The sequence below is a fragment of the Vanellus vanellus genome, assembly GCF_965231255.1.
Source record: "Vanellus vanellus genome assembly, chromosome: 3".
NCBI classification, from domain to species: Eukaryota; Metazoa; Chordata; class Aves; order Charadriiformes; family Charadriidae; genus Vanellus; species Vanellus vanellus.
In genome coordinates this window covers 7157725-7173502 of record NC_138907.1, presented here as the reverse complement: position 1 = coordinate 7173502, position 15778 = coordinate 7157725, and the positions used below count along the sequence as shown (strand labels likewise).

Sequence of the window (15778 nt, the reverse complement as noted above, 5' to 3'; positions counted from 1 at the left end):
GGGACTGGGAGTCAGACCCCATTTCTCTCTTATCAGCAGTGGCTGCACGGCCCTTTTCCTTCTTCCCGACTTTCTGTGCTGTCTGGGCGGAATTGGAGGAAGGGGAGGGAGCAGCGCTTTGTCAGGCAGATTAATTTATTAAGCGTGTCAGGACCAATCTGCCACTGGGGACGGAGTGCACTTGGCGGCGGCGCAGCCCAGCAAATCGAATCAAATCAAGATTACCCTAGAAATGTTTCAGCAGTTTCTTGTAAATGAGATATTGTGGCGCTGTGCCGGGCATCGCCCGTGCTGCGGAGCATCCTCTGAAATCTTCTGCCTTAGTTTGTTCCTGTTGAGAAGGTGTTCAATTTGCACTTCTCGTTTACAAGAGTGAATAATTAAAGCATCAGCTCAGGAAGCTTCTTATGTCTTTCTTTTCACCCGCCTTGTAAATTTGACCTAACCGTTAGATTTCTGTGCGGGGGCACTCTTTGCTCTATGTCCACATTTGCAGGTGAAAATTGCTTAGTGGGAGTTAATACCACTTTCTTAGGGCATTCCTATTGCCGCACTTCCCATCAAATAGCTGTCCTTACAAAGGAAAACTAGTATACTTCCTTGGAAAAAAGACTACTGCAATTTACAACGCATATGAAATTATTTTGTGTTTTTATTTTGCTAATACAAATTCCGAAATTCTCTGAAATCAGAGAGCGAGGTTACAGAAGATGAAGGAGCCTATAATACTCAGAGGCATCAGTCAGATTAAAAAGCACACCTTACATGCGTGTGGCCAGGAACGCACAATTACAGTGAAGTACCTTGAAACTTTCTCCCTGTTTTTAAGGCTGTGGGACTGGGGCATTTTTCAGCAGAACACCGGCTGCAGGGTGATTTCTCCTGCTGCGTCTTGACAGTCCCTTTCCTGCCAGCATGGCCGGTGCACCGCAGACATCATCCCACCCTTCCTCAGGGCGTTAATCCCAAATACGCTGGGCTGTGATTGCAGTGACCGTCTCGACCCCGAGCGGCTCTTTGCTGGGCTCATGGGAGACAAGCACGATTGATCTCGAAACGCCGGCTGCACGGCACTTGGGACTGAGGCGCTCATCAGCATCTTCTTCCCCTCGCTGCCTTCGCTGGATGATTTATGAAGTGGGAAGGTAATTCACAACCCTGCGCCGCAGCTCGCAGAGCTCAAGGAGCTTCTTGAGCTGGCCTCGTACGCTCCGAAACAGAAATGTTGACTTTGTCTTCAAGCATCTGCCGTACATAAAGCCTCCTTCGCTGTGGTAAATCACAGCAAAAAGTAATACGGTTTAAATTGTTTCTTTTAAATGATCAGACTGTCAAAATCCTCATTTTAATTAAAAGCCGGGAGATGACCGTGACCACAGCAGGGTGACCCAAGAGCCTCTGCCCTCCTAAGCAAGATCCCCGCTGCCAGAGCTGTCACATGAAGGCAATTACTTCCCTACTGTAAAATTTTATCACACTGGAATCTACTTAAATATTTCAGAAAGCTCAATCAAACCGCAGACAGAAATCTTCACTGAGAAAAAAGTGCCGGGATCATTAATTGGGTTAATGCTCCATCAACCTTGCATTTGTTAATGGGCATGTTTAGGGCACGAGGGGAACCTCATCCGGGGAAATGTCATCTGAGCTACAAAGACGGTTTATGCCATGGTGTGACTTCAGGAATTACAGACTGTCCCTCTCTTCGGGCTTTTTTAATTGCCGTTGGTGGTCGAGAGCAAACTGCATTCTCCATGGCAGCAGTCAGTACCACGGTGGCTGTTAGAATAAAACGTACGGGGTGGTGAGTGAGACTGAAATGATGGGGCACTGTCTTTTACACCACCCACCCTGCTGTGGGGCTCCTTTCCCCGTGAAAATCTCACACCACTGCCTTTCTGGCCCCTAGAATAAAATCTGCGATGGCGTCGTGCGCCTTGGACGTAGAAAGACTTTCTTTTTTCATGCCCTGGGAACACTCACACGTTGTTATGCCCCATCGGTTCCCAGTGCTAATCATGTATAGATGTACAATACTGACTCTGTGCCATAGAAGCAGCGTTGGTGGGCATCTCGGGGTCGGCCCTGCGTTGGAGACCCACAACTGCCACGAAGCGTAGCGGTAGGTTATCAAAGCTGAAGTATCTGGGGAGGTGATGGTTGACTGTTTAATTCTTGCGATTTCTCATGCCTTTGTTGAGAAAAGTGGGTTTTATTTTCCTCACACCTCTCCCACGTAAAAACCCAGAAAAATAACACTCTAGGCTGCAAATATTAGATGTAAGGACAACTGGCAGATAGAACATTAAGGTTGATGACAATTGTCTTGTGACTGCAGAGAGGGCTTCAGAAAGCTGTGCGGCCGTTTGGGCTAGCCCCAAAGCCCCTCCGGGATCCTTTTGTTGTCTCACCTCCCTGCAATTTCTCCGCTGATGTGAATGATTGGTTGCACCAAGCTCAAAGTGACGGGCAGCAGAGTCGGCGCTGTTGAGTGGAGGTCAGTTCCCACCTGGTTTAAGACGCGTTTTTGCAATGCATTTTGCTTAGAAAATGTTGATGCCAGAACTGAAAGAGGCATCGGGTTTGCTACCACCTCTTGCTTCGTGTCCCCTTCCCTGCACCTGCGTGCTGGCTGTAGCGCGGAAGGCGTCATTCCCACGTCTCTCCCTTGGCACGTGCGTAATCCAGGCACAGGCCACTTTGCGAGCCCAGATTTCTGAGGTACCAGTTAGAGGCACTGGAGCTTTACCGCTTTATATTAACTGCCCTGAATTCTGTCATTTTTATGTGGACGGAAACCAGTTCAAGTCACGCGCAGCCCTGCCTGTGGCAAACTTTGGTCCTGAAGCTGTGACGTGTCAGGAGTTTCCAGTCTGCTCCTGTCTTGGCGTTACAAGACTAAAAAAGAGCGTTGTGTTTCTGGGAGGGAAGGATTTTTGTCACGTGGCTCAAACGTCCCCAACTTTGCTTTGTGGGTTTTTTTAGCAGCCTCTGAAGTCAGCCCAAGTGGAAAGCTCTGGGATGCGGCTGCTGCGGGATTCCCCCGTAACCGCCACGGGATGCTGCGTGGTGCAGAAACCACGCCAGAGGTTGCTGGACCACAGCTATACCTCATTAAATCTTGTTGAATTTGCTTTACAACTTCCTTGAGGGGGAAAAAAAGAAAATTCCACGAGCACAGAGGCACTGGCAGATGATGTGGCTTTGAAAGGGGGAGAACGAGATACCTGGTCCTCCTGGTATTCAGCAACAGGGCTAACAGGGCTGGCCACAGACTTTCCAAGTCAGTGATCTTCTGCCAGAAAATGTTCATTCAACAAAATAGGAAAATTTGACATTGATGGACGGATTTTATGCAAAATGTGACCAAACCCAATACAGTCTTTGATGTGGTTTGATACAGCTTTTTGGCTTAGCAGGTCCACTCTGTGCACTGTTGTGTTGAAACGATTGCCATCAGCCTTAGGAAAATGCAACGCTATTAAGAGGGCAGTTAAAATTCCTGCAGTTGAAGTTTTTGAGGAATTTCATCTTGTGGGGTATTCTGCTTTTTCATTCCATCTTGGGATAAAAGAAAATTTTGAAGTATCCTAAGTCCTATAAAATAGAAATTCTCTGGTTTTGAGATTCCTCCATTTCTCTCTCTGTGAAGTGCTTGTATAACTCATCAGTAATAAGTTCACTTTCTCACTCAAACTAAAACTTTTAAGTCACATTTCACTCTCATTTGTTGTGTGTCTTAGAGATCTGTGTATACATATTACAGGTAAAATTGCACGTGCCTGATCTGTTTTAAGTAGACCCAGAATAACTATTTTTGACATTTAATATTCTCTAATAGCATTTCAAATTACATATAACAACCATGTTTGTGTATTTAAAAAAAAAAAAAAAAGAAGGAAAAGTTAGTAGAACGTAGATATTTCAGTGGAATTCTAAAACTAAATGTTTTGTTAAAGTTGCTATATTTTAAAATGTTGAAAGAATAATGGTGAATGTGATTATATTGAAATGTTGCTCTTGTTACAGCAACTAACTTTTAAAACTGCTGTGAAGGGTGACAAATTACACAGTGCCATTTTGGTTAGCCTTTTTCTATGGTTTTTCATCATTTTACTTTTGAAGAATTTTAAACAGCTGGCAGTAGTGGCGGTGTTAAGCATATTACACTTCTCTCAAACCTTTAGCTGTACCTTTATTTTGATCCATCGAGTGATATGTATTTTTCAGGCTGAGCCAATTTCATTTCTACATCATCAGTTTAGATCATCATCATCATCTGCATCTTTCAATAATTAACATGTGGCCATGCCGGTGTTTTCGCAGCTTCTCTCCTATCCTGTGCTTTTGCCACCGTCAGGTTAATTAATCATAGAATCCTAGAATCGTTGGATCATAGAATGGTTTGGGTATTGGATGTACGCACCTGAAGGCTGCGTATTGCCAAGCTCAGCTCTCTGCTCTGCAGTGACTTCGCTGTGCAGCAGTGAAAAAATTTCAGCGGTGCTGATGTGCGCTCAGAAATGTGACTGCAGCGTAGACGGGGATGTTTCATGGGTCCCTGTGCAGCTGCTGTGCAGCACCGGGAACCCGATGGTGAAGGCTCATCTGACCTTTTCAGTCCAGCCCCGATGGACGAGCCCCACCAAAAGACGCTGCGGAGCTCAGCCCGGAGCAGCCGCGGCGTTTTGTCAGGTAGCAAGCAGGAGATGTTGTTGTACAGGCGGATGCACGGGAAGGAGTCTCTGGGACCCGTCCCTCCTCCAAAAGAGAATTTGTGAGAATAATTTATTTTTTTTACTCCATTGAATTTAGTAGAGAGACAAAGGCGTAGTCCTGGAGTAACGCAGCCGTCAAAGAGCCCAGCGTTATCCTCCCCCATGCTCAGCATCTCTAATCCAGTGTTAAGGAAACCAGAATGGTGGGGAGGATTTCACACAGAACAGGTAAATCAGCCCCTCTGAGGGAGGTATTGCTCAACTGTTGTTGACCACAGTGGCCTTCTCCCCTTGAAAAGCGTGGTGTTACCTGCAGCGAGGTGTCGGTACGGGCGTCAGTTGACTCTTCTGTCATAACACAAAGAAGAAACCGTCCACTCTGCTGCTATTAGCATCTGTCGGGACATGAATAACGTGTCAAATGATAGTGGGTGGGCAGGGCAAAACCTGCTTTTTCATATCCGGTGACACTGAGTCAGCTCTGGTAATGAGCACATCCCAGACGCGGCACATCCTGCAGTACCCCTGAGCTCATGTTTGGGGGCTTCTGCCCTCCCAGCTGGCAAAACCATGGAGGTGGACTTGGCTGTATTTTCCTTTGGGGTTTTTAATTTATATTTAATTTCTCCTTAGACAGGAAAGGTCTTGTCTAAGAGCTGGCCCAAACAGGAATTTCTGGATCTTTAGAGAGGGATTAGAGAAATTCATGACAAGGTTACGGCTCACACGCTCGGGCGCTGCACGGTGAAGGGCAGGTGACACGGTGTTGTGCTCCTGGTTTTGCCCAGTGACTCTGTGGTGTCAAGTGCATGTGTGATCCGGGGAGCAGAGAGCCGCTCCTCCTCGCCCAGCCCGGGCATCCAACGCTGGTGGAATTTGCAGAACTTCCTGGGGGAAGGTTCTGTGGGATACCAGGAACAATTAATATCTTTTTAATTATTTTTATGGGGAGAATAGGAATATATAGCATTGGAGAGGAATTCATAACAGAAATTATATAAACTCTGAGGCTTCCCGGTGTAAACCAAGCCCTAAATTACAGGCTTCAGGAAAAAATGTTCTGACATACTTTTCTGCCTGTTGTATATTCCCTGTGACTAACTGAGCAATAGCCGTTTTGTAGACAGACTATAGATCAAAACTGGAGCAGATCCCATAGGACACTACTGGAGGATGCAGAGTGATAAACGACATCTCTTCCCATCAGGCACCATTTCTCGCTACGTATCTGATGAGTTTCTGTGGCAAAAGGCATGTTTCCAGGGAAATACTGTAACGCACAAGCGCCCTAAGCTTCCCACTCAGTTAAATGTTTTGTATTACCAGGGAGAAGTTGGTTGGTGCAAATCGCTGGTGCCGGCCTGTCCGTCTGTCTGGCTGTAGCTGCTCATTGCCTGCCAAGGTCAGGAAGCAGCTGCCCAGATGCAGCTCTTGTTCGTCACTCACACAATTCGTAGCATCTCTGGTTCTGACTCAGGATGAAGTTGGGTGGTCCTACAGCCAGAAGGCGGCTTTTGGTGCCACCCAGGTCTGAGTTCAAAGCAGCAAATGCATCCAGTTACCTCCCTCATGGTACAACCGTACAGATGTAGCGTAGACATGGTTACGAAGAGGACCCTGCACCGGTGGTGGAAGCAAGTGGCACCCAAAGGGAAAGAGCCCTGGGTTGGCCACCAGTGAGGAGCAGGTCTGCCGGCTGTATGGAGAGGTCACCCAATGCTAAGGCCACTGCGCCAAGACCGAGGGGACAAGTCACCAACTTCCTAACCCTGGGACTTTTGGGAAGTGTGATGTACAAATGAGTTCCACAAGACACTTGCACCTACATTAGGTGGGAGGAAATGCAAAAGAGAGGGATGTGACTTCAGCACAGGGCCTGTCCTTAATTCTGTCTCCAAACCCCTTTTGTCCAACGAATAGACAGGACTCGCACACTTTCTTTTAAACAGTCTTTTATCTAATGTCCAAGGCTGACACACAAGCTCGTCTCCGGCAGGTGGCAATACAGCATTGGTTTGGCACTTCTGCCGCGAGCATGGGAAGCACAAAACTGCCATGATGCCATCATCAGGTGGGGGAAAGAGGACAGAGGTACAAAAATGGGTTTCAATTCTTTCTCATGAAGCTTCCCCATTCAGGTGTAATCGAGCATTTGCTGGAGCGTAGTGGGATCACAAGGATGGCTCCGACACTGTTATTTGGAAAGGAGACTCAGAGGTTAGAACTCGTCCTCAACTGAATATTCAATGGAGAAAATACTTAAGTGAAACAGTGGGACCGCTTACTTGAAAATAGTTGTCCTGCATCCCAGCTGAGCTCCCCAGTCATTGGGCTTTCAGCTGCCATCGCTTTTTCTCCCTCGCAGTGTATTCACCTATCTGTGTGAAGTCAGCCGTTGGAGACCGTGGGCAGGTCTTTGTCTCTCATCGCCCATCTTCCCCTTGGAGCCTGGTCCTTGTTGTCAGCCTTCAAGATGGCAGCTCAGACTTAAAATTTAGCCTCACAAGCAAGGGAAAGGAGTCCACGTCATGTTGGCCCTGGGCTGCTGGAAAAAGCAGATTTTTGCTGCATGCTTGTGGCCGTCTCCAAGAGTTTTGAGGGTCTCCAGCTATTTTGAGCTCTTCTAAGGACTGTGCTTGGTTTGAGATCTCACAGCCTCTTCTCCTGGTGAGAATCAAATGCAGAACCCTGACACCTTTTACACCCTTGACTGCAACTATAAAACTCTTACTTGCAGAGAAAGCCGCGGTTTTCCTTCTGACGTGATGACAAGGATCAGTTTTTCTCCCCAAGGTAGTGCTGTTCACATTTGCTTACGTTGAAGAGTAAAATGTGGTGTCGTGAACAGAGCTTCAAATACTTTGAATGTCTTGCAATACAAGAAGATAGATTACCGACACGTCCATCACTTGCACTTAGATTACTTTGACCAGTTGTGCTTTATGCACCTTTTTGTAAGAAAAAAATTATTTTCAGATATGCATAGGCTGTGCTTTTAGTTTATGTATAATGCAAATGAGGGGATAAGCTAGCTAGAAGCAAAATCAGATTTTAGATGGGTTGTTTATAAGGGCGGCATTTCCTTAAAAGACCTTTTTTTTTTTTTTTTTACCTTGCACATCACAGAGATTTTAAATCCTCATCGACTTCTGAAAACTCAGCTCTGGGAGGACAAAGGATGATGTATTCTTGACGACTGTGTAAAGTATAGTAGTTTTAAAGACAATAAATGCAAGGTCGTATTAGGGCAAAACAGTTAATTACCCACTTCATTATTGTCAAGGTTAATACAGTATTTGAGCGCAGAAGCTGTTTTTCATCTCCTCTTGGAAACAGGGCAAGACAGCATTTCTTACAGACAGATCCATTATAGCTTATCACCGGAGGACAGACCACTACAGAAAGACCATGAAGGATGTCTACTGTCACCGTGCTCCAGAGCAAAAGCCAAACCTGTCCAGGGAGCAATGGAAGTGAAACGAGAGCTACAGCTTTCAGAGTACCGCGCTTTAATTCACAGAGATTGCGGCCCATTGATTTTAATGTATGATGGTAACGGCAGCGTAAAATTCACCAGCACTCCTTCATCTCTTGTAACATTGATTCCTCCTAAATTGCACAATGCGCTGAAAAACGTCCTTTAATAAACATGGGGTGTCGACTATAGCAAATCCCATCTTTCCGTGGTGAACTCAGTGAAAGCTGCACCTGCGGTAGGGCCTGATCTCTATTTTTCATGCGTGCCAGGGTGTCGTACAGGTTTTCATTACATGATCTCAATAGAAACAAAGGCTTCATAAATCGTAGCCCATCAGTCTTCGCGGACAATGCTTTGCTTTTAACTATTGACTTTACCTGCAGCAACTTCAAAGATTATTTAAGTTTAAAAATTTGCAGACCAGTGAGGGGTCAAAAAAATTTTAAGAAAATTTCTATATGAATTCAGACAAGAAAAAATGGAATTCCCTCTTTATGTAGAAACACGATTTCTTTTTTTCAGTTTATAAAGCCTTTAAAATTGCAAAAACTAGTCTAGTTCCTATGAATCTTATTACCAGGATAACTGTGGGTGTAGCCTTTTTCTGTTACATCTACTTTCAAGTTTTTTGTTTTGCTTTTTGTTAGAGCAAGAATATGCCGTCTTTTGTGATTCCTGCTGTTGTATTTCAGTCCCAGGAGGTTTTCCCTCTGCTCGCCGATGCAGCGCGCAGCCTGGCGCTGCAGTAACCGGAGTTCACGTTCCCAAACCGAGACTCCCATGTCGGCAATTTCCACTGAAGTCATACCTTTGAACATTGGGTACATTCGGCTTTTGGCTTTGGGAATTTGCTTATGGCAGTTTTCAATCTCCGTCTTCTTTGTGCAAATACTGCATTTCACAGGGAACCTGCAGGCGCTGGCGAGCCCCCGGCACACACCTTCTCTGTAGTAAGTGACTTCAGGACAGGTTTAACGTGGCCCAACCTATGTTTCGTTCTTTATAAACATCTTCTTTGATTTTATTTTTTAATTTTTGGTGCTCTGTGGGCATCCTTACAGAGTAATTACTCTTATTACTCCTATAGAATATTACCTGCTTTGGGATTTTGATTTGGTTTTTAAGCCCAGCAAATTGTGCTGAATTGACTCTGCCCACCAGGGAGGCGTCCGCTGTATTTCAGATTTGTGTATAAACATCTTAAATTCTATTCAGATAGCAAAATACTCGATAATGTAGTGTATTTCAGAGGGTCTCGGTAAAACGCTTCCTAAATTATCTGCTCTGTGGACGCTGCTGTTCTTTTGATAGGAGTAACGCTGGATGTTTCCTTGGAAAAAAATCAAGGCTGATGTAGCCAGAGGGGCATCTCACTGAAATGTATGTCCTTTCACATAAGGGAAGTGATGAATTTAGAAATGAACCAAAGCAGCTGGAAATACTGTTGGGTTTGCTGTTAATAAATAATGATAATGCTTAATTGTTAATAATATTAATAATTGATATTAATGGTAATAAAGCACTGACTATTCTGTAGAAAATGTGCCTCTGGGATAGGTAAGTTTTATCCTCCCGTTGTGCTGGCCCTTTTAATTTACTCGTAGAGAGGAAACTGGAGCAAATTGAAATTGCAGCCATCACCCTTGCAAGTCAATGTCTGCCAGTGACCATCCTCAAAGTGCTGGGAGAAAACAAAAGGGTTTTAGATCTTAATCCCCTTAATTTCGTCCGTCGGGATGAGACAACACTGAAGTCCCACAGCTCTCCAAGACTGCTGCGTCGGACTGGGGCTTTAGTGGCAAGTGCTTTTGGTTTTTTTGAAAACTGGAGTTTCCTACGAGACCATCTTACTATTAGTACTTTTTTTAAAACCTCATAATCAAAAAGGTGGCTCCCAAGCATGCACCTGTCTCTAGAAAATCCGTAAACTGCAGGGTCTTGGCATCGATGAATTCACTAACACATAAACCCTCAACAGCGTCCTTCCAAACCTTCCTTCTGACGTGGGCTTAGATACCTCTGTATGCTTCTTCCACCCCCCAAACACCATGTGCATCTGTATGATAAAATCCTGCTTCCAGAGAGGGTCTGCTTGGAGGAGCGGAGGGAGAACTCCTCTTTCCTATAGCCGAAGAGGCGGCTCTGCTCCCAGGGGCTCCCTCCGGCTCTGAGGTCCTTTTGTGCAGACACAACGCAGGTTGCTGCGGGAAACCTCTCCTTTGTGAAGTCCAGTCCCGCCGAGAGTATTAAATTGGCATTTTGCTCCCTGGCATGCATTTGCACAGGGGAAGCAGGGTGGTGGCAGTTGGGTATTTCAATCTTGTTTTCAATTATAAGCATTTCATTGTCGAATGTTGCTGGTTTATTATGTGGTAATTAAATATGAATGATCACGCAGTCATCCTGCCAAAGAGGCTGTAGCTGAACGAAACCAATTCCTCCCGTCTTGCTGAATGGCTTCAGAGGCAAAAGGAGTGATCTATTTGCTGTCCCTTATTTCTGCTGTCCTATTGTTTCGGTATCGCTAGCTTCGAAATAGCAAACTAGGCAAGTAATTACGGACATAAATCAGAGCAGGGATCAGCGTGAGGTCAGGACTGCTTTGCCCGTAGCCCAGCTTTACTCAGTTGCCTTTTGCTGAATAACAGAGAATTTTGTGAAAAAGTTATTTTATTAGTGATGAAATGTGTATTTTGACAAAGTTTGAGCCCCTGCGTGCTTTCAAGCAGGGGTTGAGCAGCCTCACCGTCCCTGGAGCGGAGCCTCCTCTGTCGGCGTTGCATGAGTGAAGGGCCATTGGCCAGGCTGGATGCCACGGACGGCATCCGATATGCCACGGTTGGAGTCCGGTATGCCACAGTTGACGTCCGGTATGCCACGGTTGGAGTCCGGTATGCCACAGTTGGCATGCAACGCAGGCAGGCTGCAGCTTGCAGAGGGACATCTCCTTGGGGTGACCACAGTGACTCTGTTTGGAAACTTGGCAAGTTAAATAAGACGCAGCCGTAGATATTTAGCTGCAGCAAAGCAGCAAAGCAAATGTGTTTTCAGTAGAGCCGCGCTGACCTATGGCCCTGGTCCTTAATCTTATTCTTGTGGGGTGTTTATAAACGTGACGTAGTGCTCAATGGGAGTCAACTGCTGAAAAATGGATGCAACCACGTGTTACAGTCTTTAGACGGTACTAGCTAAAAATAGTCAGTCTTTCTTGAAGGAGAGTTGTAACCAAGCACTGCTCACCTCCCATCCTACCTGGAGCACCAGCGGTCTGGACAGAAATGAGTAGGAATGGGCAGGGGGTTATGGGCAGTCTGTGGGAGCATGTTCATGTCTGCAGTGCTCCTACACACTCATTATCCAGGGCTGGGGGCACTTTGCAGGATTAAGACACAAATAGGGCCACCACCGCTGCCACCACGTGGCATCTGTGATGTGGACATCCCAAAGCCGTGGTTGTGCCAGTGGTTTGCTGGATGCTGTGTATTGTAAGAAGGAGATGTAGTTAAGTATTATTTTTCCCTCTTCCCCAGGTGTCTCTTATGCTAAGTTAACGAAGAGGCAATCCCCAGTGGTAATTCTGCTACCCAGGAACCTACCATTTTGTAAAAACCAAACCCAGTGCCTAGTAAACTAGATGCAACTTAGCATTCCAACAGTTTGTTAAAATAACACGTAGAAGTGACCACTGAATGATTTTCGTTTAGCTTATCCATACCCTGTAAATCAGATTCAGGCCACCAGTATGGCTTGATGTAGAGAACTGAATAATAACAAATAAAAATAAGTAGTGGTTTTAAAAGTCTCTGCTGTTGGCTGCTGAACACTCACCTCTTAAACTGGGCTTTTATTTAAGAGTGTCTTGGGGTTGCATTCCCAATCTCAGTTTATGATGTACACCGAATAACCACTCTTTGTTTATTCATTTCTGCGTGTCCTATTGTAAGTAATTATTGAGATTTTTTTTCCTAGCAATGGGTTATTCTGAGGTATGTGACTGAAGAACATAACACATTGCTATGGGTATTTCTTGGTGAATCACAGACTTTTTTTTCTTTTTGGTGGTTTTCTTGGTCAGAAATTAAATGAAAATCAGTATTTAATCAAAGCAATTTTTTTATTCGCAGACTATTGTTAGAGGAAATAAGCCTCGAAAGGATACTTCAATCAACGGCCTACTGGAAGAGTTCGACAATATCTCGGTGACACGATCCAATTCCCTGCGGAAGGAAAGTCCTCCCACCCACCACCAAGGAAACGCAAACCATGTGCCAAGGCACCAGGAGGAAAATGGTTATATCACCTATTCCCAGTACTCCAGTGAGTCAGACACTACAACAGACTATGTCGTGGAAAAATATCGAGACAAGACTCTTTACGGGGAAGAGTTAGACAGGTATTACAAAGGGAGCTATGCTGCCAAGCAGAACGGGCACATGATGAAGGTGACATCCCGGGACATCTATTATTCGGAAGTGACGCCCCTGCAGTCGGACCTCTCCAGGTTCCTCCCAGATTACCATGCACACCTGGAGGCAAAGCCCAAACCACTGGAATATGGCGGCCTAAAGCTGGAGTATCAGCGGATCCCCAGCGGATCCTCCCTGGACTATAGAGATCCCTTTCCTTACACCCCATCCCGAGCGTCAGTTCAGAGCGAGTGCCCCAAGGAGAGACTGGAGTACAGCGACAGCGACTGGGGACATGGCCTGGTCAAAGATGACTATGACAAGAGGCCAAAGTCGTCCTACGTGGACCCGGCAAGCCCTCAGCCAGCGATGAGGCAGAGGTCCAGGTCGGGCTCCGGTCTGCAGGAGCCGGCCATGCCCTACGGAGCAAGCGCTTTTAAAGCACACCAGCAAGGACATTCCTACAGCTCCTACACCTACCCCCGCTTGTCCGAAACTGCGGCAGGCATCCCCAAGGTAATGTGACATCCATGGTGACAGTGTTGGCAGGGCAGGGCTTGGGCAGGCGATGCTGAATGTGGCTGGTAACGTCCCCGGGAGCTGTGTGGCTGCTGCTCAGTGGGTGCGAAAACCTACCCGCTTTACTTGGGTGTTTGGCAATGGGTGTCAGGGACCAGTGGGTTTAAGATATTTGTTAAAAGGCAGGTTTGGAGATGCCCAGCTTCCAGGGGTTTTATTTGGGATTCCCAATAACCCCAAGCTCTTCAGCAGCTTTTGTAGCATTAGGAGTTGATACGCCTGTGCAGATCTCGGCAGGAGGTGAGAAGTTGGTCTGGTTTGTGTATCAGATACTTTCGTATTTGAATTGTTACTGTGCAAGGGTGAAACCTCTGTGTTTTAGTGTTTATATTGTATTTATGCCATATTTATATTACAAAGTTTATTAACCCTTTGCCACTAGTGAGTGTAGAGGGTTACCCCTGTCCAGTTTGTTTTCAAGCAGTGAAATAAAATCAAAGCAGCTTATCTCACCCAAGACATTTTAGATGTAGTTAAAAAAAAGGGTTAAGGTGCAAAAAAGCATTTCAACCGTGGTATCTAAAACAGCTCCTCTGCACAAATTTGTAGCCTGCGCTGCCTTCTCTTAAGTCACATGAGGAATATTACCCATACAAGCTGTCCTACCCTACTTGCAGTAGTTCGCTGTAACTATTTGTTCAGTTAAGAGAATAATGCTTTTCTTACACGTCTGGTCACATAGCTGCGACGATGACCTGCTTAAACATCTAATATTCCGCAAGAGATGTTTTTTCCTTCGGCATAGATTGCGTTGAACGTTACTGAGTTCCCCTAGCAACGGGCGCCGAAACGATAGCTCATTTTTCCAGGGCTGAAACAGCCTTGGGTTGCCGTGACTTACCAAATGTGCTGAGGTAGGTAGCTTGTGAGGTGGTGAGATCCACTCTGCTGCTTAATGAGGATCTGAAGGGTGCGTTTTCTTACTGGCCCTGTGCACTGAAAACACGGTCCTGTCCAGCTGCAGACCCAGAAGAAGTCCCAGGTCTCTGCAAATCCACGATAGCCCTACGCCGGAGCCCTGCCTATGTCTTGCTTGCTCAGGTTTTGGCTGCTTTGCTGATCCTGGGCTGCAGAGTTATAGAATCATAGAATCATAGAATCATAGAATCAGTGAGGTTGGAAGGGACCTTTAAGATCATCAAGTCCAACCATTAACCTACCCTGATAAAAACACCACCACTCCTAAACCATGTCCCTAAGCACCTCATCTACCCTTTTCTTAAACACCTCCAGGGATGGTGAATCCACCACCTCCCTGGGCAGCTTATTCCAATGTTTAATAACCCTTTCAGTGAAGTAGAGAAGTTTTCATGCCTTTCCTGAGCTGGGGGTGTGATGAGAGGGATGCACGTGAGTCGTTAACTGTGCGCCAGAATATGGATTCTGGAAGTTGTGAGGAAAGCCTGGGATGGGCTATCTGCCATTTCCTTCATTGAAAGCAATCATTTTGTCAGAGTTTAGAAAGCAGAAGGACAATTCCAGTAATTCATAGACTCTCTTCCACCTGCTCCTGCCAGTTTTACAGCATTCAGTAGGGTGGAAGACAGAGGTATATTTTATAGGACTCAAAGGACTCCAGACACTTTGAAAAATATCCCATTAAAATGCAGTAACAACTTTTATTAAAAAAAAAAAAAAAAGATGCCTCTGTGCAAGATTCATTGTGAGCTGTTCTTCTCCTCAGAGCATCAAAAACCCTCCTACAGCCATGGTGTATTGAAACTTGATGATTCACTGTTAAATGCAGCAGTTTCAATTCCCAAACCCGTCCACAGTTCCTGGAAGTGAATAGCAGTTTCTTGTCTTGGATGATTGCTGAAGAGTCTTCTTTTCAAGGAGGCGTTAGTAAGATAATGGTTTACTAAATGAGAATCAGGTCTCGAATCAGATATTTTATAAATGAGGTTGGCTTTAACGTATAATTAAAAGGGGGGAAAAGTAAGCAGTGAAAAAGTCTGCAGGCACAAATGTATGGCTTCAAAATGCATTTAACAAAGATGTTCATTTTGGCTTGTGTATGTGAAGGGCAGACTTACTTCAGTATTATTTGCAGGTGATAGATGTCAGAGAAATCGAATTTATGCCCTGTTTCATCATCAGTGATTTCAGAGGTGTTTCGTCAGAAGACTTCTGCTGTGCTGGGCTTGGCCACCGCTGCACTGTGGGACTGTGGAGGCGTAGGGAGCCAGAGGCTCAGATTTGGTTCTCCCTCTCATCCATGTTGCTCACCTGCTCTCCTATTCCTGTGGAATAACTCCCGTAACACTTGCATGGGGTTGCGGAGTGTTCTGTGTTACCCTCGCAGCCCAGAGATTACATCCCACTTTGATCAATATCATCGCATGAAATCAAAGCCATCCCACCAGGTTTGCTTATTACACGAAGGTTTTCTCCTATTTTTGGACAGTCCGTAGTGCGTGTTTTCCTTTTACCCTCCCCTTCATCGCAGGCAGCCCTCTTAACTTTTTGCACCGGATCCTATGTTTCAAAGTTCTTTTCCCTGTCATTTTTTTGGTAGCAGCTCTCCGTGACCCTCTCCTCTCCCTCTCCCAATGGGCCATAATTTCTGCTCTCCCCTTCCCTCCCTGGTACTGCAG

General features: G+C 45.7%; 1 protein-coding gene across 1 annotated transcript in view; it reads left to right on the top strand.

Annotated features, from left to right (window-relative positions):
- Positions 1–15778, top strand: part of PAK5 (p21 (RAC1) activated kinase 5) — a gene marked incomplete at its 3' end in the record, with an annotated part of 60645 nt that overhangs the window by 30051 nt on the left and 14816 nt on the right. Inside the window, exon 4 of the mRNA XM_082481436.1 lies at positions 12321–13118. Coding sequence (XP_082337562.1) covers positions 12321–13118 — 798 coding nt within the window. The remainder of the gene's footprint in view (positions 1–12320; positions 13119–15778) is intronic.